This window comes from Carassius gibelio, chromosome A9, assembly GCF_023724105.1.
Source record: "Carassius gibelio isolate Cgi1373 ecotype wild population from Czech Republic chromosome A9, carGib1.2-hapl.c, whole genome shotgun sequence".
Classification (NCBI taxonomy): Eukaryota; Metazoa; Chordata; class Actinopteri; order Cypriniformes; family Cyprinidae; genus Carassius; species Carassius gibelio.
In genome coordinates, this window is record NC_068379.1 from 19,285,749 (window position 1) to 19,306,832 (window position 21,084).

Genomic DNA, 21,084 nt, shown 5'->3' on the forward strand with positions numbered 1-21,084 from the left:
TTGAGTGAACTTCACAAAGAATGGACTGAGGCTGGGGTCAGGGCGTCAAGAGTCACCACACAGAGACGTGTCAAGGAATTTGGCTACAGTTGTCGTATTCCTCTTGTTAAGCCACTCCTGAACCATAGACAACATCAGAGGCATCTTACCTGGGCTAAGGAGAACTGGACTGTTTCCCAGTGATCCAAAGTCCTCATGAAATCAAGGTCCTAGAGTCTGGAGGAAAGGGTGGAGAAGCTCATAGCCCAAGTTGCTTGAAGTCCAGTGTTAAGTTTCCACAGTCTGTGATGATTTGTGGTGCAATGTCATCTGCTGGTGTTGGTCTGTTGTGTTTTTTTGAAAACCAAAGTCACTGCACCCGTTAACCAAGAAATCTTGGAGCACTTCATGCTTCCTTCTGCTGATTAGCTTTTTGAAGACACGGTTTTCATTTTGCAGCAGGAAATACACACACTGCCAAAAGAACCAAAAATTGGTTAAATGACCATGGTGTTGGTTGTGCTTGACTGGCCAGCAAACTCACCAGATCTGAACCCCATAGAGAATCAGGGTATTGTCAAGAGGACGATGAGAAACAAGAGAGCAAAAAATGCAGATGAGCTGAAGGCCCCGGTCAAAGAAACATGGGCTTCATACCACATTAGTACTGCCACAAACTGATCATCTCCATGCCACGCCGAATTGAGACAGTAATTAGAGCAAAAGGAGCCCTTACCAAGTATTGAGTGCATGTACAGTAAATGAACATACTTTCGAGAAGGCTAACAATTCACAAAAAAAATGTTTTGATTGGTCTTATGAAGTGTTCTAATTTATTGAGATGGTTGAGAATTGGTGTTTTTTTGTAAAATTTGAGCCAAAATCATCACAATTAAAAGAACCGAAGACTTAAACTACTTCAGTCTGTGTGCATTGAATTTAATACGCAAGTTTCACAAACTCAGTCCTGGGGTGCCCCGTCCTGCAGCGTTCAGCTCCTACCCCAAGTAAATACACCTGAACCAGTTTATCAGATTCTTACTAGGCATATAAGAAACTTCTAGGCAGCTGTGTTGAGGCAAATTTTAGCTTAGCCCTGCAGGACATTGGCCCTCCAGGATCTAGTTTGTACACCCATGGTCTAGAAGGTACTATTTCATGCAGTAAACCATCATCCGGCATCTTATTGATCACTAGACTGCTGTATACAATGTAAGATGACATACAGTTCTGCATAAAATGCTTTAACAATTTCAACACTTTTTTTTTTTTTTTTTTGTCCCATAAATACTCCCAACAAATGACCTTGTCTTATTGATAAGTTTTCATATTATGTCCATGTTTAATATGCTGTGCTCATGTGTTTAGCTCATCGTTCCCCAGGACCTGAACCAAGGCACAATGAAAGGCTCAAATCACATAGAAGACATCGCAGACAGCATTTTGAAAGGCCCTTAACTCTACAGCCTAAATGTATGTGGCTCATTTGTTGATTAATCACCTAAATTAATAAGACCGCTCCCTTGTTTAAGTGCACTTTGTGTCAACTCAGTGTTTTTTTTTTTTTGTTTGTTTTAGTGGTGAACTATGTAACAGTGACTCACATTGTGAATCCTGGACAGTTCTACGTACGCTATATGATGGAACAGAAGTCTGGCCAAAGGTTGACCCAAAAGGTCAACAAAATTTGCTCAGGAGAGAGTAGCCTCTTCACGTTCAGTGATGAAATCAAGACAGGTATGTGCACATTAAAGGGTTAGTTCACCCAAAAATCAAAATTGTCATTAATGACTCACCCTCATTTCGTTCCAAACCCGAATTACCTCCGTTCATCTTCAGAAAACAGTTTAAGATATTTTAGATTTAGTCCGAGATAGGGATGTCAAATTTCGATTATTTCCATGATCGATCGTCGTTTAAATTAACGATCAATTAATCGATTAATCGTTAACCATAATACTGCAAAATGCGTCTATTGCAGGCACACAGTCAGCGGTATGACAGGATGTGCAAAAGCCACACACACACACAAAACGCTTTCTCACTTGAATTAAAGAGGTTTTAATCTGAATAAAATGCTAGTAGCAGGATTATAAAATGAATAGATGCGATTATGATCATTTGATAAAATGAAGAGAGCGCGCCATACTTTTGAGGTCATTTTACTTTGTTGACAGTTTCCAATCCCGCATGGAGAACGCTGAACGCGCATCTTTAAATGGTTTTGTGGTGCTCGTTGTTGTATTTTAAAGCACAATTGCAATGTTTTCAACTGACATTATTGTATAAAATTATCCGAAATGTGGAGCGCGTGTGACTGCGCTGCACATTAAGTGAACTACATCGGCGCTGCTGCACCAAAACACAGTTGCTCACATTAATTTGATCCTGCTGGATTCTGTCCTAGAAAATGTCAGATTTTTAAAAATCCGGCATACAGCGCATTAGATCGTGACAGTGCATGCGTGCAGACGAGGATGAGCGAGCGGGGCTTTGGCTAGATTTATTTGGAGGTTATTGCTCATGTCTCATTCGGCACAAATCGAAATGTTTCCATATACTAGGCTTGTACTTAACACGCATTCGCATATAGACGGAAAAGATGATCCTCTTCATATGAGCAAAAACGTCCTTGGAACAGCAGAGAGGACCGGTATACTACGGTCTATTTAAACTGAATGCTCCAGGAATGTGTCGGTCACAGCGCCTATTAATCGCTGTTTTGAATCCAGCAATTATTTATTTAGAAATGATAAAATCTGATTATGACAAGTGTGGTATAAAAGCTTTGTTTATTAGAGGAATAATAGGTTAACTGGAAAATGTTACATCGCGACCATGCTTATGGACCCCATAGTCTTCATTTACGCGGCTTTGTTCTGGTTTGCCGGTTGGTCACGAATTTCCACAAATTCAGTATATTTAGGCATTGTTTCTTTTCCTAAATCTTCATAGTCTAACCCTCTAATTTCCCAGGTTTATTTTATTATCTTTCGCTTTTAATAACTGTTTTCGCATCTCTTACTGTGGTAAACATGGGAAGGGAAATTAAAGATTTCATGAATTAAGAATTCGTTCGATTTATTAATTTGTTCCCTTATTTCACTTAAATCATGGGTTATTTAGGGAACAAAATTAATGAAACATGGACAATTGCCACATTAATAATTCGTAGGAATGAATTAACAAGTTGTAGGAATGAATAGACTACCTGTCCTGTCACTGTGTCCCGCAGCCCTGCAAAGCGCACGATATAAAACAGTTATCTGATGAAATGATTAGTAACTACATTTCTATTGCATTTAATGTTGAAGAACTTTTATGTTGTTTCTATTTTAATGTACTTTAAAGTTTAAATCACATTAAAAGCTTAATTTGTACATTGTGAATGAATGATGATGCTTTTATATATCGTCACCGTCACTCACAGCCGCTCGCACGTGTTGAGTGCGCATGAGCCGCACGCAGCCCAACATTGAATCGGTTAACCGACCATCGATAGCCTTAATCGATTGCATCTCTTATCGACAATTAATCGATCATCGATTAATCGTTGACATCCCTAGTCCGAGAGCTCTCAGTCCCTCTATTGAAACTGTGTGTACGGTATACTGTCCATGTCCAGAAAGGTAAGAAGAACATTATCAAAGTAGACCATGTGACATCAGAGGGTCAGTAAGAATTTTTTGAAGCATCGAAAATACATTTTGGTCCAAAAATTGCAAAAACTATTACTTTATTCAGCATTTTCTCGTTCATGACTCGTTCATGAGTCAAGAACCGGTTGCATTGATTTTCGGATCACCAGTAGGTCTTTCGGACAGTTCGATTCAATAAACCGGTTGAAGAAAACAGTTCACCGGTTCTTTTGCACTCGACTTAATGATGTCATTTGTGATGATTGCCCTTGATTCCAGCCTTCGGTTTACCCGCACTCATAAAACTAGCTCAGAATCAGTCACCAAAATAATCAGTTCGGTTCAGACGCTCTCTGTGTCGGTCTGCTTCACGCGGAATCACACATGCGCAGCATCATCAGCTCCTCGGTTCTCGAATCGGACGCATCTGACAGAAACTGTTCTTGACTCGTGAATGAGTCAATGTTTTGTTTGTTATCTGGCTCGGCTCGGAGTTCTTCTTCAGTTCTCTCTTCACAGCAGTTCAGTCAGTGTACTGTTTGAGTAAATGAATTACTCCGGGATATTGGTTTGTTTGAACTCAGAGGGAGTGTCAGCGACACTAACAGCTTAAGTCATTTATAGATTAATGCTTATTGGAGACGCAAACCATTTCAAACTATTCAGTTTGATTTGGTGAACTGGTTCAAGAAGATCCGGTTACATCGAATGATTCGTTCGTGAACCGGATATCACTAAACTGTTGTGTTTTGAACTCTCTCTCACAACAGACCCGGAAGGGAAGACAATGCTGAGTAAAGTCAGAGTTTTTGCTAATTTTGGACCAAAATGTATTTTCGATGCTTCAAAAAATTCTAACTAACCCTCTAATGTCACCTGGACTACTTTGAAGATGTTTTTCTTACCTTTCTGGACATGGACAGTAGGCTTGGGCGGTAATATGGTAATATGGTATACCGCGGGATCTAAAAATAGCAACGGTATCAGTTCCAATACCGTTAATAATAATAATAATAATAATAATAAAAAAAAACAATGCACTTATATACGAGACAAGGATTAAATATTAAATATAATTTATTTAATGCCTAAAAATGTGGCTGAGTGATTAATGACATCATTTTCATTTTTGGGTGAATTAATGATGGCCTCTTTTATTTGACAATGAGATTTTATCTCTAATCAGCATTTATTTTTTTATGTACTAAGATTTTTCATTTTTTTTCTATGCTCACCAGGCAAACATAAAACAAACAAAAAAATTCAGTAATGTAATATATTAGGTATCAAATAAAGTAAATTAGCACAATTACAATTACACCTACTGACAATGCTTTCTGAAGACTATCACTATATAAAAAGTTGTGTTGTTCTGATTGTGTCTATCTGTGTGCACAGGCTCTATGCTCTTTATCTGTTGGAAGGAGGATATGTGGTGTAGGGTCACAGTGACTGAGCTCTTTCAGAAAGAGTGTTTCCAGAGTGTGACCAAATGCCTTGCATCAGAAGTCTCCCGTCTGTCTGTTTATTTCCAGGACTATGGCTTTTCCAAGGGCATTTCAGTCCCAAGGTAAGAAATAAATGGTATCTACGTGTATAAACACTTAAAAATAGTTTGTAATGCTTAAAGGTAAATATGCTCTCTTTATTTGTTTGTTAGTTGTGTGTATCTTTTTTTTTTTTATTATTATTTATTTATTTTTTGCATGTTCATCTATTTTAAGTAAATCTACCCATTGCATCAGACTGCAAATTCACTCATTCACTTTGTGCATGTTTTCCCTTTGTGTATGTCAGTGATGGAGGTTTAAGCGTGTTGAATGAGTGTCTACGGAGACCTGATGCTTCTACTCTGGCTGAAATGAATGGCTGGGCTCCTCTGGCCATCAAATGTTCCCTTAAAGATATTATTCCTGCGGACCAGGTATAAATCGAAATGTATTTGGTCCGTATTCACTCTCTTAGTTTTTCAGCTCTTAAGTGCACTTAAATACATGTTAAATGTTCTGTATTTATACAAAATAAATATTCTGGCATATGACTTCCATCATGTGGTGCAAAATAACTTTCTAATATAGTTTTGTATTCATGGATGTTATAAGAGAATATGAAGAATCTGTAACTGGGAAAACATGGAAAGTGTTGAGTTGTTGTTTTTTTTTATCAGGTGATAGGGTGGAGTTTAGAGGCAAGTGACGAGATGAGGAACCTGTTGGGATCTGAGGCTGTGGAGATGCTGGTGTTCGGTGAGGACGGAGACGTACTCTTAGTGGATCTGAAGAAAACATCAATGGTGTCTCTGCGGGAGCACCTGGTGTTCATGGAGCTGGCCAGGTCTGTAATGGTTACCTTTAACTTGAGAGGATTTTGAGACTAAATGGTAGAGCATGATTAACAAAATTTGTAGAAATAAATGCCACAAATGGCCTGGAGTATGCTGGATAAAAAGGCCCCTTTTTTATTGTTTGCCACAAATAACTTCAAGGATAAACGATCTAGGAAGCACAGGTTAAGCGTTTGTATATTAGTTAGGACTGTCAAGCAACAACTATAGATAATTTAATTACATGATGTGTTGATTAATTCATCATCAATTAATCACACATTTTGGCTGGGAATTTACACCCAAGAGATAAAGTTACAAAAAGAAAGTAATTTTAGACCGCTTTAGAAAGGCGTATTTTATTTGAGCAACATACCATTTATTGCACAAACTTTAAGGCTAAAAATGACTAACATAATCTATCGAACATAAAAGATCATTTGAGAAATGCCTCATAAATTTTGTTTATACAGTCAGTGGTAACCAAAGGAGTTTAGTTACCTAACATAGTTTAGAAATATCTTCTAATATAATAAATGATGACAGTCAAGAGGATTTTTAGGTGAACTATCCCTTTGAAGGCACAATATGTAAGTTTTTGCCACTAGAGTTCACATTTTCCGAACAACAGAGAAGTAGCTTGATGACGGAGGTGTCATTTTCACAGATCATGTTCAGGAGTAACTGCATTCTTATCTATTAAAATCACCTGTATGTGACTCTTACTTGTACAATAGATAATATATATTTGCTTACCTTTCTATTTAAACTGAGCAGCAACCTCCTGCTCTCTCTCGTGAAGCCAACAAGGAAGTAACTAAAACTGTAATTCATCAACCGGCCGCTGGAGGCTGGCTGCAAAAGGGAGTGGAAATAGTCTATGGAAAACTATTAAAACTTTGAATAGCCATATCTCCATAACGGCATGGAGAATCCGCACCAAATTCGGGGGATCCCTTCAGCTCCTTGAACCCTCTGGAACACAATCTTAGTGTATGTATAGAGGTCCTCTTTCAAATGAGACCACCATGTCGATGGGGTTCGGGAGTTACTGGTGGTTAAATTCGTGGTCCGGCGCTAACAAATCTACCGACCCTGTGATCACAGTGAAATTGTGACCATTTTGGTCGAATAGGTTCCCGAAAATTTAATCTGTGCTATTTCAAAATATATTTGGGAGCATTTGTTCGAGTGCATATAATTTGTCGAGCGACATGTCTGCTGCTCTATGAAACGTTAGGCTAAATAACCAATTAAATTGTATTACAGAATGTAAAGATTCAGATTTTAGATTGATTAATATTAGCTGTCAATCACTCAGTCACTGACAGATTTATTTTGTGAACATTTACATTTATGCATTTAGCAGACGCTTTTTTCCAAAGCGACTTACAGTGCATTCAGACTAACCTTTTTTTTTTTTACCTAACATGAACCGAACCCACAACCTTGTGCTGCTAATGCAATGCTCTACCACTTGAGGAACAGGAACTAACTAAAGGTGCTAGTGATAACGATCGTCTGGTGAATGTTGATCCGCCAGCCGAATATTGTTATATTGAATATGTTATCAGCCCAGCAGTGAAAACCATATCTGGGATCAGCAGGGTATTGAATTGATAGGAAATGTGAACAGTTCGGCCTGATGGTGGAAAAACTTCTTTTGTATTTAAAAAAATCAAATGAAAGTATTAAAATGACAAAGAAACATGTTACAGGTAATAGAACACGTGTCTGGTCTGTTGGACTTGCGCAGTTCTATCTTGTCCATTTTTATGGTTATCAGAACATTGCAACTTCATACTCAGTCCCACATTTTAATACAGTTGTCACTCCTGAAACTTTCCAGTGTGTAGTTAGCATGAAAAAAAAAAAAACTTTTATTCAAATTATGAATTGGTTATGCACAAAGTGAGCTTTGACACTTCTAATAAATGTAGCTGATATCAGTTCAGTCACAGCACTGACTGACTGAAAACTCCCGTTATGTAAAAAAAAAAAATAATAATCTGTTTATACTGCACAATGAATCTCTTATTTACATTGCGTTTATACTTCTGTTATGGCTAAACTGTGGCAACTCTGGTAAGTTCGACTAACTAACTTGCCCCTAATTGGCCATTGCGTCCACATGCTCATCAAACATCTGTTATTGGCTGTAGCCCTAGTTATGGCAATTTAGAATATTGCCTCTTTTTTTTATTGTTATTTTGATGTTATTATTAATATTAACAATCTTGCTATGTAACTTCTAAACAGATTCAGTTCTCCTATAGTCGCCCCTCGCAGTACATCCCTACTCTTCTACCCATCAGTTAGCCCTGCACTCAATGTTGAGGCCAACGCTGTGGTTTCTCATGTGAACACACCATCCGACTTCTATGTACAACTAGTGAGTATAAAACACATTTGTTATAAAGTCTAAATTAAATTAAGTTAAATAATTAACTGAAAATAAAATTTACACATCCTCGGTGAATACAGGTTGAAAACATGGAGTATTTGCTGTTGCACTCGAAGCTTCAGGACTGTTACAGTCGTCCCAATGCAAGCAGTGAGTTCCAGATCTACTGCCCTTCTCTCTCACAGGCCTGTATCGCTCGCTATGACCAAGAATGGTGCAGGGTTCAAGTCATAGGTGCGTTGATGTGTGTACAGAACATCAAATATATTAACATGCACTAAAAGAAAGCCAGTGTTGCTTTGATACTGTGTATAAAGGTTAAAGGGATTGCCTGTGTTTATCTTTCAGGTTTTCCTGGTGGTCGGATGGTTGAGGTTCGGTATGTGGACTTTGGCTACAGAAAGACTCTTTCTGTGAAAGATCTGAGACAGATAAAAGATGAGTTCTTTGCTTTGCCAGAAATGGTAAGATTTAGGATTGCTTGTATACTGTGATAGTGTAATTTGGTTATAAGTGACAAAAAATATTGGTTTAAAGGGGGAAACAATATATATGAAACTTACTTGACAACAGTTTCTACATCAATAACAGATTGGTCTTAATGAATACTTGCCAGTACATAGCAAGATTTCAAGAAGACATATGCACCATCCCTTGATCTTTAACATTTTTCCTCCATTTTTTCCAAACATACAGAACAAAGAACTTGTTACAAAAAGTAACATATAAACATATACATACACCCTACACAGGTTGATCTTAAAACATGTTTAATCAAACTTCCTTGCACCACATAGCATCCCACCAGCAGTGTAACCAGTACTGTACCGCTGTGAAAATTATGATACTGTGGAAAGTCTGTCAAAGAAGGTGTTTCAAGCACAGCGGAATCATCTGCATGAGACAACAAACTTAAAGAAGCCTGTCTGTCCACTTGTTTCAGGCCTTGTGGTGCAGTCTGAATGATGTGGTCAGTCTGCAGGAAACGTGGAGTGATGAAGCCTCTGCTATGTTTAAGGAACTCGTGGAGCGTAAGCTTATCACTGTTGTAGCAAAAAGTAAGTTTACACCTACATGCGTAAGTACATGTGTTTTAAATATATCATTGCTTTTAAACAACTATCTATTGTCCATAATAATGTGTGCATTGTGAAATCATTTTTGACCATAGTTTGGAGAGTAATGTGGTATTCTGTTTTTTTTTTTTTTTTCAGAGTTAGTGCCCAGCACTAGACCTGTGCCTGTGTGTCTTTATGAGGTTGGTGATGATTGCACTGGAGCCAGTATTGGAGAGATACTGGTCAGTAATGGTCTTGCTGTTTCCAGTCAACGGTAAGTCATGAAAAAAGAGACCATCTGGACCACCTTTCTTTCTATATTTAATTGTTCTTTCATTCTGTCTATTTTTCTTTCCTCTGCTTTATCAGGGCCCAGATTAAAGACGCCCAACCCTTGGAGATGACCGTATGGGACCCTCCATTTGAAGAAGAGGTTCTGTCTGTTGTTCCTGCTCCCCCTCCTCCTGCTTCTGAAGAGCTGAAGCCCAGCCTGATTCTGCCCACATGTCTCAAAGACATCAAAGTTCGTGTGACGCACGTCACCTCTCCTGGAAACATCTGTGTGCAGCTAGTGCAGTTTGACAGCCAGCTGAAGAGGTGCCTGACTACTTTAGTCCATGTTGTACATCAGACTTTTCAAAATACTAAATAAAGCCGTTTTCAGTGACGCATCCATTTAGGTCAAGTCAATGATGTTTAGTCGTAACACTGCTATTTTGTCATGCAGAATTCATGACACGCTGAAGACTCTCTTCTCTAAGTCAGAGCCACAGGAGATGCTCTGGGAAGCAGAGATGTTCTGTGCTGCCAACAACACTGGGGTTTGGGAAAGAGGAAAAGTGTGCAGTGTGTCCACTAATGGTGTTGCAGAGGTAGGGATGCACACACTTTCATAGTTAAAAAATTTCATAGTTTCATAGTTAAATAAATCTGTAAAGAGTTGTATTAATTTTATTTAAAAAATTTTGTGTGTTGTGTATTTATCTTTTTATAGGTTTTGCGTTGTGACTTTGGTAATAAAGTGAAACTCCATGTGGACAATCTCAGACCCCTCAGTCCTGAACTAATCGGATCTTTCTTACTCGAATGTAATCTCAGTGATATAAGGTAATGGATGTGTACCACTTTGCAGTCACAGTTGTGCATATACAGTTGCAGTTAATATCAGCAAAATGTTAGTCATTTTAATAGGATAAACTATATTTAATTTGTCTTCTATGAATCATTAAAGTATCATAGTAAGCTTCTGAAAGGCAGTACTAAATGGGGGAAAAAAATAAGAGATTTTTGAACCAAATAAGAGCGATTTACTCCCTGGTCGTAGTGTATGGTGTTGCATTCTGGAGCATTTGTGAGTTTTTCATATTTCGTATTAGTTGTATTAGAGTCCCTCAATTGTCTTCAGTGTGAAAATATGGATCTCAGATTTATATAGGGGAGTACTGAATAAAAACATGCAGAATTTGATTATTATTATTTTATTTTTTTTGTAAACCGGTTTATGTAAACTTTGACTACAACTGTATCTGATATTTAACAACAACTTTACCCAAGACTAATCCAATCATAATTGTAATATATTACTGTTTAATGTTACATGATGTGAAGTTGTTTTTGAACTTTTGTCATTTCATCATATTTGTTTTCTTCCTTCCTTGTGCCTTCCTCTCTAACTCTCAGACCAGCTGGTGGTGGCTCCACATGGACAGCGACAGCGTGTGATTTTATCTCTCACTACTTGACTGGTGCCATGGCTGTAATTACCATAAAGGTTAGAATGAATGTAAAGGAGTTAGAAAACTATGGAAGAGTTAACAATATTACAAACAATTCCTGTCTCTGAGTTTGTGTGTATTTTTTTTTCCTCTCAGGACCCTTCTGCCAGGCCTGTGCTGGTGGCTGTGTTCTGTTCGAACCGTGCTGGTCAAAATGTCAGTTTTGCCGATTTCCTCATCAGTGAAGGACTTGCACTAAAGGAGAGAAAGTAAGAAAAATGTTTCTGCTCAACATGCTGATCATTCATACGACCGTTAATGTTGATCTCCATGTATACAAAGTAATCTGTGTCCCTAGGACTGCTTCCATATCCGAGAGTGTCTTTTCAGAGGAGTGTGTGTTGAGCAAGAAAATTCCTGAGCCGCAGAGAATCATGAGCCCACCTCAGACACCACCCACACCTACTCCTCGCATCAACCCACCTCCAGAGAGAGTGCAGACAAACTCATACCTCCCTCCAGAGCTGCCTCCCTGTGGCAACACGCTCATGAGCATCTCCGCCATCTCCGAACAAGGTGTCATTTACGCGATGACATACCAAGCAGGTGTGTGCCATTAAATTTCTTATTACATCATCGGTCTCTGTGATGGAAAATATCATATCAAACATACAGCGCACTCATTTTATCAAATGATCATAATCACTACTAGCATTTTATTCATACTAAACCCTCTTTAATTCGGGGGAGTGTTGTTTTTTTTTTTTTGTTTTTTTTTGTGCACATCCTGTCATGCTGTTGACTGCGTGCCACTGCAATAGACAAGTTTTGCAGCATTAAGGTTAACAATTAATCGATTAATTTGTTTATTTAAACAACGATCGATCGCGGAAATTATGGAAAATGTACATGCATTAAAACAGTCTGTAATTTTGACAATTTTCTCTTTCAGCCTTTGAGTTAAACTTGCCATTTTTGGTGCTTAACCTTATTCAAATGACTTCTATTATGATTGGCTAACCTCTTTAAATGTAGAATGAGTAGCAGTACTCCTGCAAAATTTCTGAAAAGTCATTTATGTGTCTGGTCATAAATTAATGACTGCTGATTATTAAAAAAAACAAATATTTCATGTTCAGTGTGCGAGTTTGATCGCTTAAGGGAACGACTGCAACAGCACATTAAAACCCTGCCAAGACAGAAGAACTACAACTGGAAAGGAGTTTTGGGATGTGCTGTCATGGGAACAGACATGTTCTGGTACAGAGGTCAGGTGCAGGAGGTCATTGGAGGACACGTAAAGGTCAGTGTGCTTTCACAGCATTCTATCACTTTCACATGTAAGTGAATTTATTTCATAATCACAGATGTGCTGGTCGCTGGGCTAATAGATGTTCTATGATATGCTAATAAGCTAAACACCTTAGATCAACGCGTTTTTTTACCAGTTTGTGAATTAATTCTTACAGGTCCAGTATGTGGATCAGGGACTTGTGGAGAGTATCCCGGTTTGTCACGTGTACCCAGTTGTTCTCTGTGAGGATGTGCCGCAGCTCTGTGTGCCTTGTCAGATAAATGGAGTCACACCGGTATGTGTGTCTGTGCTAATTAAATCTTGATCACTTGCACTTGAACTTGAACCTATTGATGTAAACCTGTGTAATCTGGCAGCCAGATGTTTTTAATACCCATGAGTACCCCATGAGATTTGAAGTTAATAATTCAACAATTTAAAACATTCAGCAGATTCAGTTTTACACATCACATCATATAAGAGAAACAAATATTTAATAGTTTTTTGTTGTTGTTTTTGATTCATTTTAAAAATTATATTTTACATTTTGTTTGATTTACTTATCACCTTTTCCTTAACCTTTTCTACCTAATAGATTGAAGATTTCTGTATTTATTTTGGATAACAATTTCCCCAAAATGTAACATTTTTATTTACATTTCCATATTTCACCTCAAAGTGTTTCTATATGTAATGTAATGTAATTTTTCAAAAAGATACTTTATTTTCATGAAAATTACTACAGTACAAAACTATCTTAATGGTCCAACAAATAGATGTGGTTTAATTTATGCATTATAAAAAATATTTCTTATGTTGTCATGAAACATGACCCATACACTTAATCAAATTAATCCTTGCATTGAGGAATATAATTTTTTTTTTTGTTATTTCAGCAATACTGTAAAGAAAACTTTAATTGTGGGGTTAAAAGGAACACTCCTCTTTTTTTTTTTTTTTTTTTTTTTTTTGAAAATAGGCTACTTTTCCATCTACCCTAGAGTTAAACAGTTGAGTTTTATCGTTTTCAAATCCATTCAGCCGATCTCTGGGCCTGGCGATAGCACTTTTAGCTTAGCATAGATCATTGAATCTGATTAGACCGTTAGCATCTCACTCAAATGACCAAAGAGTTTCAATATTTTTCCTATTAAAACTTGAGTCTTCTGTAGTTACATTGTGTACTAAGACCGACGGAAAGTGAAAAGATCTGATTTTCCATACCGATATGGCTAGAAACTATACTCTCATTCCAGTGTAATAAATCAAGGAATATTTGCTGTTCCATGGGTGCAACAGGTGCAGTAATATTACGCAGGGCCTGAAAATAGTCCCAATTATATGTAAGTATAGCTCCTAGCCAAATTGGCCTAATAAATAACAACTTTTCATTCTCTGTTGGTCTTAGTACAGGATGTAACTACAGAAGAGTCAAGTATTAAATAGGATTTTTTTTTTTTTTTTTTTTTAAAAAGAGTTAGATGCTAACTGTCAAATCGGAATTAATAATCTATGCTAAGCTACAGCTAAAGATCTTCAACCAGACCCAGAGATTGGCTGAATGGATTTGAAAATGGTAAAACCCAACTGTTTAACTCCAGGGGAGTTGGAAAATGAGCCTATTTTCAAAAGAAGTGGAGTTTCTTTCATACCATGTAAGTAACTGGAGGAGGCAATTTGAAGGGTTGTGGTGGGTGTGAGAGAGCATTTCAGCTGTACTGAATCAAACTATTTCAGACTCGAAGTAGTTGTTTGAATGTGGTCATAGTTTGTCAAATCTTCTGTTTTTAAATGTTACAGATTGGGAAGGGATGGCAGTGGGACGCTGTAGTGCTCATGAAGGAGTTGCTGCTTGGGCGTTCAGTCAATGTCCACATTATGGTAAATTAATTAACATCTACACTAGGGCTGCACGATATTGGAAAAAAAATTACATTTCAATATTTTATTTTTCTGCGATATATATTGCGATATGAAATCTAATCAAATTTTTTCTTACAAACAAAAGTGGGGTGAGCACACTTACATTCTCATTTTAAATGATTTAAACATCGACACCATTGTGTCAATTGATCAATATGCTCGAGGGAGAGAGAGCAAGACAGCGCTCGTGTTGTTTGAAGACGGTGAGTGTGCGGCCGGGGCTCGCTCGCTCGCTCTCTCTCTTTCTCTCTCCCCCTCTGTCTCTCTCTCTCTTTCCTGTTAAACTTGACAGGACTTAAAAACATGCAAATGATATACTTTCACTCTATGATGGTTAAGCTGTGAAATTAATCCGCGAATCACATTCGTCAAGGGCCGGGGAGCAGCTGGCCCGTACAGTTAATGAATAACGGATCAACTACGACAGCCTACATTGCACATCCTGCGATGTGACTATCGTGGATTCATACATCGCGATATCAGTGCTTAAACGACACATTGTGCAGCCCTAATCTACACCACTTCATGTATCAGCAGAATTCTGTTCATTTCTAAAATGTCGATCATGTGTTGACAAGCACTTTCCCAGTAAACCTGTTGTTTTGCAGGAACACCCAGAGGATCCATGTGGCTGTGTTAAGGTAGAGATAACGGTGGATGGCATGGCACTTAGCAAGATAATGGTGCACCACCAATATGCCACTTTTGATCCTGCCATCAGCAGCCAGGAGGTCTGATCAATGGAGATTTGTGAGAGGGGGTTTGTTTTGTTTATGTGAGATGGAGATACTGACTGTGTATTAATTTGCAGGATTATGTGGTTAAGCCTCCAGCCCCTGATTTAGATGACTGGGACTTAAACACACAGGTAGAAACTTAATTTCGGTTAATGGCATACAGTTCCTGAAATTCTGGTTTAATTTAGTAGCAATATGTTATGTTTTCAGGGATTGGAGGAGCCCCAGCCTGTTTTAGGGGTTTATAAAGAACTCCAGATTCCTAAAGCAAGAAAACATTTCCCCGCCAAGGTCAAGCATATCCGCACCCCTAATGAAGTATGTAAGCTGTTGGGTCAAACCTATTAATTCTTGCATATATCTGGCCTAATCAATCACCCATCCATTTAATGTGAAAAAAGCTGCTCATGATTCTACCAGGTCTCCACATCTATAATGTGTCCAGTCACATTGGGGAAATTTTGCTGGTCAATGGTGAAGAGATGTATGAAGTATAGCTCAGGCAGAAATCACTTTTAAATCAAGCAGCTTTCTGTTGATTCGCTCTGTGAATCTGCATGACCAACTTGAATCCATGTTCAAGTGTAGAAATCTTTCTTCCTCAAGTGAAATTGACGATTGCTTTTGCAATACAAAAGTAAATATGTCCACACTTTTACAACCTCTTACTGTACATTGTTTTCATTGAATCTAATGTATGCTTGCAGGTGTTCCTGTGTGCGATAGATAAGACACTGTGCCGACAGGAGCAGGAAGAAAGTCTGGAGGAAGCTCTTGAGCGTGTGAATGAGAATATAGAAAATCTGAGCCCGCTGACAGACTTCCCCATCGGTGTTTATATTTGTCATTTGATTATAGTTTATTTCAGTTTATGCAAACACTTCTGTATTATTTTGTTTGTATAAATGCCAATTTTGTCAAGTTTATTTCAGAAACTGAGTCCATGTGTTTTTCATTCTCATTCTGCCTCTACAGAGGCTTAATGGTTTGGAGAATGGATGGATGTTTTTCGATGTGTGTTTGTTTGCAGAGTGTCCTTGTCTGGCTGAGTACAGAGATGGTAAATATTATCGTGCAAAGCTCCTGGGTTTTTCTGAACTGACTCCTTCTGTGAAGCTCCTTGTGAGACATGTGGATTTTGGTTCAGATGACATCTTACCAACACACAAGTAAGACAGTAAAGATTATTCAGATGATATTTCTTAGACTTCCAAGGTCATGATTTTTATAGGTGTTTGTGATTTACAGGGAGCTATTCAAATAATTTTCACAAAATATAAATTTTCGATAAAATATTTTTGAGCCTGATAGAAAAATTTTATAAAGAAATTCAAGGTCTTAAAATTGTTCCATATATCGAGGTTTTTGTTCTCAAGTCATAATAAAACATCATTAAATTTAGTTAATTTAAAAACATCGTCTTAATTTAAATCAAGGAATCTTAAGGCCACGTAGTTGAGTTCACTGCATTAAAAGAACCAGTTTTTCAGCCATATTCAAAAGTGAATAACGCATCCAAAAAAATATACTTGTCTCACTGCAGATTGCGGCAGCTCCCTGCATCTCTTCATCATTTCCCATGTGCAGCAATTTACGTCAGGTTAGCTGGCTTCAAACCGGCAAACGTGTGTTTGGATTTGGAGAGAATACCTTACCGGCCTGAGTGGAGTATGAGGGCCATGATGGAGATGATCGACCTGTTGAACGGAGAGCTCACTGCAGTGCTTACTGTACGCCTCCTTCATAGTTGAGGAAATGTGTCTTCCTTTACACCTGACATAACATTCATTTTGGCGATCTGCTAATGATCTGAGCATTCTTGACTGCTTTTAAATGTTAGAGTAGATCTGACAACTCAGTGAAAATGTTGAAATTAACTTCCCACATTTTTATGCAATAGTTCATTCATATACTAACCAGGATAAACAGGTGTAAAGTGGACCAAACTGCTGTAACATTCAGCAACATTGCAAAACTATTTTCTACCTGTTTAAAGCAGTCAAAAATATGTTTCCAATTCTGCAATTTCAGGCAAACGAACCACAGTTGACTGTGCTGCTATACAATGCGAAAGGGACACTCGTCCACACACCCCTAGTGGAGAAAGGCCTTGCTGATTATGCATAACTCTTGAAAAGGTAAGTGTGAAAGTAAATGAATTAAAAGAAACCGTGTGTCTAAACATTTGTGTATTTTTCATGTTATTGTTCAGTTTCTGTAGGTTGTGCCAGACGCTGTGGATCATCAGATTCCATAGAAGCTTTTGAGACTGCAAAACATTTTACATTGGTGTAGTTTTCTCATTTTATGTTCAAGTACTTGGTTTTATGCAGGCATTTAGTTAAAATATTCAGCCAGTTTTATGTTTCTGTATCTATGCCTAATTTTATGTTAAGTATTTTTATTCAAGTTCAAAACTGCTTCAAATTAGCAGAAAACTTTTGTTAATATTATTAATGTCTCTGTATGTTGAGCCGAACTTGAAGTAAAACCCTTGTTAACTCTGACTTGCTCATCATAATTGACTTCTTGAAATTTTGGGTGCTAACAATCATAGCAAACTGACCAATTGACGCACTTCATCTTCAGAACACTACCAGAAGCTTCCAGAGACCTTAAACATTATGAATGAAATGTCCATATTCCGAATAATGCTAGTCTAATCAACTGCACAGTACAGCTCATCTAATGGCATCAAGCTCATTTTTATCACTCTAAAAATACCATTTAAAAGTATTACCTTGTCATGCATAACTGTTAAACAACATGCAAAGATTTTTTACAGAAATTACTTTTTACACATTTACACAGTACAAACATTATTTCACTCAACTTCATTCAAGTCAGTTAATTTTCCTTTCATTTAAAATAAAACAGTATTCATGCCTTGGTGTCCATAATGACGTGACCCTGTGCATCTTTTAACCTTAACACGTCCTGTAGGGTATTTTGTCTCTTGCCGTCCATTCGAGTAAACCGTTTTAACCGTACAGTCTGGATACTCTGGTCTTTAAAATCTGCAGTGTGGATCTCTCGCTGACCTGTGTTAAACTGGATCACCTTACTGCCATCCCTGAAAGCAAAATAAAAATGATGTGCCTTTAATAAATTAGGCAACTTTATTGTAACAGATTGAGGTGGAGGGGCTATGTGTTGTACTCGGGGATTCAGTTGTATTATTGTTCAATCTGAGAACACTTTCCTCTCTTAACATCAGGATAAAAAGTCTTAACCGTCTGATCGGGAAAAGTGATTTCCTTATGACCATCAGGGAAATGTGTTTCTGGAAAAGAGAGTGGAATATTAAGACTTAAAATTCAGTCTTAAGGCTGGAACACTAAATTAATTTTGACCGAAATCCAGGCCCTCCTGTTTGATTATTAGGAAACTGGAGCACTTCCATCCCATCTGGGTAGTTAATGTGTGTGTGGTCTGGGCTTCTGCATAGTAATAAATAAAGTAATAGTAATATAGTAATAAAAAATGCTACTTAAAATGATTTTGTGAATTCAAAGTCAAACCTCTTTATAATAAAAACTTTAATTATAAACATTTAATTCCATCATGTAAAGTGAAAGGATTTTTTTTCACACAAATAACTGATCCATCACACTTGTGTAAACTTTTTAATAAGAATATATTCGTTGTAATTGAGTCCCTTCCTCACCACTCTTTGATCATTGTATGTTTCACATCTCCATTGAAAAACATGACCGTAACCATCTGTCCATCAGCAGAAAGCTCTTTCCTCGTGCCATTTGGAAAAAACAAGAAGTCTGGCTCCACCAGGGAGCACCTGCTCAATCTGAAAATATCCACAAATATTTGATTTATGAAAAGAATTGAAAGTTATGCTACATGGCAGTAACAGTACAAAAGTACAGATGTGCTAAATAAAACGATAAAGTGCACTAATAATCAATAATACCTCAATACAGTTATACCTGAATTTGTGAGCGTGATCTGGGTCTCTGGACTTACCTGTCTGTTGCTGCTTATTTTTGAACTCTGAGGGAGACTCTAGACATACAAACACACATACTAACTGAAATCTTACACAAATGTTTATAGATATACCTGAAAGGTATTTAAATAAGCAAATATTTGGTAATATAGTTTTTGCTTTCAAATGTTTATATATGTAAGAGAAGAGGAGTGTTAAATCTACCTGTATAAAGGGGAGAGTGCAGAAACTTTTCAGACCTGCCACTCCACTTGCCCTGGAATCTGTAGATTTGGATCCAGTATTGGTTCTTTTGCCAGACACAGCACTTTCCTTTTTCCTTCTCTTTCTCAGCACTCTTCAACGCACTGAGGTGCGGTTTCTCCTGCATCTGCACTTGGTCTCTGAGGGCTGCATTCTCTGCACTCAAAATGTCTATCTGCTGTCGGAGACGGCTGTGTGTTGATCCAAGGAGCCTCTCGTTTGCATTCAACTGCTGCTTTAGAGCCTGATGCAGACATAGTCACATTAAAACAAAACAATTAATAGTAATAAAAACAAACAGAACTGACAGTGTCCAAATGATACTTTTCCAATAGCAGGACCTGGATCTCATCTTGTTCTTGTTTGTCAGGTCTTGCTCTTACAGTTGCTACATGCTTTTCAAACAGCTTCCTTTCACGCTGCAGTTTCTTATGTTCCTCTCTTTCAAGCTCCTCCTACTTTGCAATTTCCTCCATCCTCTTCTTTTCAAATTCAGTATTTGAACAAGAAAGATAAGGGTTTTACGTGAGATTCTCTCTTGCGTCTTGGTTCTCTTGCTTTAGTTTGGCCAGTTCTGCATTCTCAGATTTGAACCTTTCAATCTCAGTTTCCAGCTCCACCAAGCGCTCACGAAGAACTTGATTGAGCTGAAAATAGAGTTTCAGGATTAAGCAGGATCATGCATTTAACTAGCATATTACATCAGATGTGTCTTTTGGGTCAGTAAATTTGGGGCCATAAGCCTAATGGAATGATTTCTGGGGATCATGCGACACTGAAGCCTGGAGAAATGACTGCTGAAAACTCAGCTTTGCCATGATAGAAACAATTAACTGTAACTGTAACCATGGTTGAGGTCACTTCTCTTTGCACCTATATCTTTCATTGTACATCTTGAAATACATGACTGTAGTTTGCACCTTTTTTTTTTTTTTATCTTTGTTAATCATCAAATGTGTGTTGGGAAATGTGATCTGTGTTTAAACCGATTTGTAAACCTCAAACGAAAAATGAGAAATCCAGTCAAAATCTAATTTCCCAAATAAACCAAATAAACGAGATTTATTTTTTTTTTTTTTTTTCTTATATTGCATTCTAAACAAATTGAAAATTGGAACTTGGCATTGGTCATTTCATTTCCTGAGCACGTAATCGAGAGAAGAAAAAAAAGATGATTTGTATTTTAAATATTGTATTTGTAAACGAATAAAGAAATAATTCCTTTTTCGATTTTCCGAATTTGTTTTCTTAATTGAATATGAAAGGAACGAATGATACACGGATTGTTGACGTCTGAATTTGGTAAGTTTCGAACGATGCCGCCATAACAAAGCATATCCCGCGAGACGGAGACGAAATGAGAACGAAATCACCGGTGCATGCTGGGAGTTGTAGTCATAAACTGTCCTACGCTTCTCTCCGTCGCAAAGGATTTATTAATATTCATGAGGCAAACGGAAGAAGATTAATATTTATGAGCTATTCCTTCAATCGCATTTACTCAATTATGTAACAGCGAAACCAAACTCAAAATATTAAACTTAATTGTGTGACCTCAAAGAGCAATGATTATTTAATTATTTGAATTACAATTTTCGCAAGGTGGACGATAAATGCGTCCACAGAGTTGAGGAATACATTCAAGCCATAACAACAGCAACGAGATGCTCAGGTGAGAACCACAAGCATTTTTCTCAGACAATATAAAAAGCGTGTAAAAATTGTAGGCTATATACAGATTACGTTCATGAAGAATGCTTACTTAGAACCTACAGCAGATTGTATATAGGTTACTGGCAATAGAAA

At 37.5% G+C, this 21,084-nt stretch overlaps 1 protein-coding gene across 1 annotated transcript in view; it reads left to right on the plus strand.

The window, feature by feature from the left end:
• Positions 1-17,578, plus strand: part of LOC128019860 (RING finger protein 17) — a 28,795-nt gene extending 11,217 nt beyond the window's left edge. The window contains exons 11-37 of the mRNA XM_052606160.1: positions 1,348-1,452; positions 1,558-1,716; positions 5,016-5,187; positions 5,415-5,541; positions 5,785-5,951; positions 8,200-8,332; positions 8,425-8,578; positions 8,693-8,808; positions 9,288-9,402; positions 9,559-9,676; positions 9,772-9,999; positions 10,130-10,274; positions 10,397-10,509; positions 11,083-11,173; positions 11,274-11,386; positions 11,476-11,723; positions 12,257-12,420; positions 12,587-12,706; positions 14,212-14,292; positions 14,943-15,065; positions 15,146-15,202; positions 15,282-15,389; positions 15,779-15,902; positions 16,102-16,240; positions 16,615-16,801; positions 17,103-17,209; positions 17,284-17,578. Coding sequence (XP_052462120.1) covers positions 1,348-1,452; positions 1,558-1,716; positions 5,016-5,187; positions 5,415-5,541; positions 5,785-5,951; positions 8,200-8,332; positions 8,425-8,578; positions 8,693-8,808; positions 9,288-9,402; positions 9,559-9,676; positions 9,772-9,999; positions 10,130-10,274; positions 10,397-10,509; positions 11,083-11,173; positions 11,274-11,386; positions 11,476-11,723; positions 12,257-12,420; positions 12,587-12,706; positions 14,212-14,292; positions 14,943-15,065; positions 15,146-15,202; positions 15,282-15,389; positions 15,779-15,902; positions 16,102-16,240; positions 16,615-16,801; positions 17,103-17,198 — 3,503 coding nt within the window. The 3' untranslated portion in view covers positions 17,199-17,209; positions 17,284-17,578. The remainder of the gene's footprint in view (positions 1-1,347; positions 1,453-1,557; positions 1,717-5,015; positions 5,188-5,414; positions 5,542-5,784; positions 5,952-8,199; positions 8,333-8,424; positions 8,579-8,692; positions 8,809-9,287; positions 9,403-9,558; positions 9,677-9,771; positions 10,000-10,129; positions 10,275-10,396; positions 10,510-11,082; positions 11,174-11,273; positions 11,387-11,475; positions 11,724-12,256; positions 12,421-12,586; positions 12,707-14,211; positions 14,293-14,942; positions 15,066-15,145; positions 15,203-15,281; positions 15,390-15,778; positions 15,903-16,101; positions 16,241-16,614; positions 16,802-17,102; positions 17,210-17,283) is intronic.
• Positions 17,579-21,084: the final 3,506 nt, after the last annotated feature.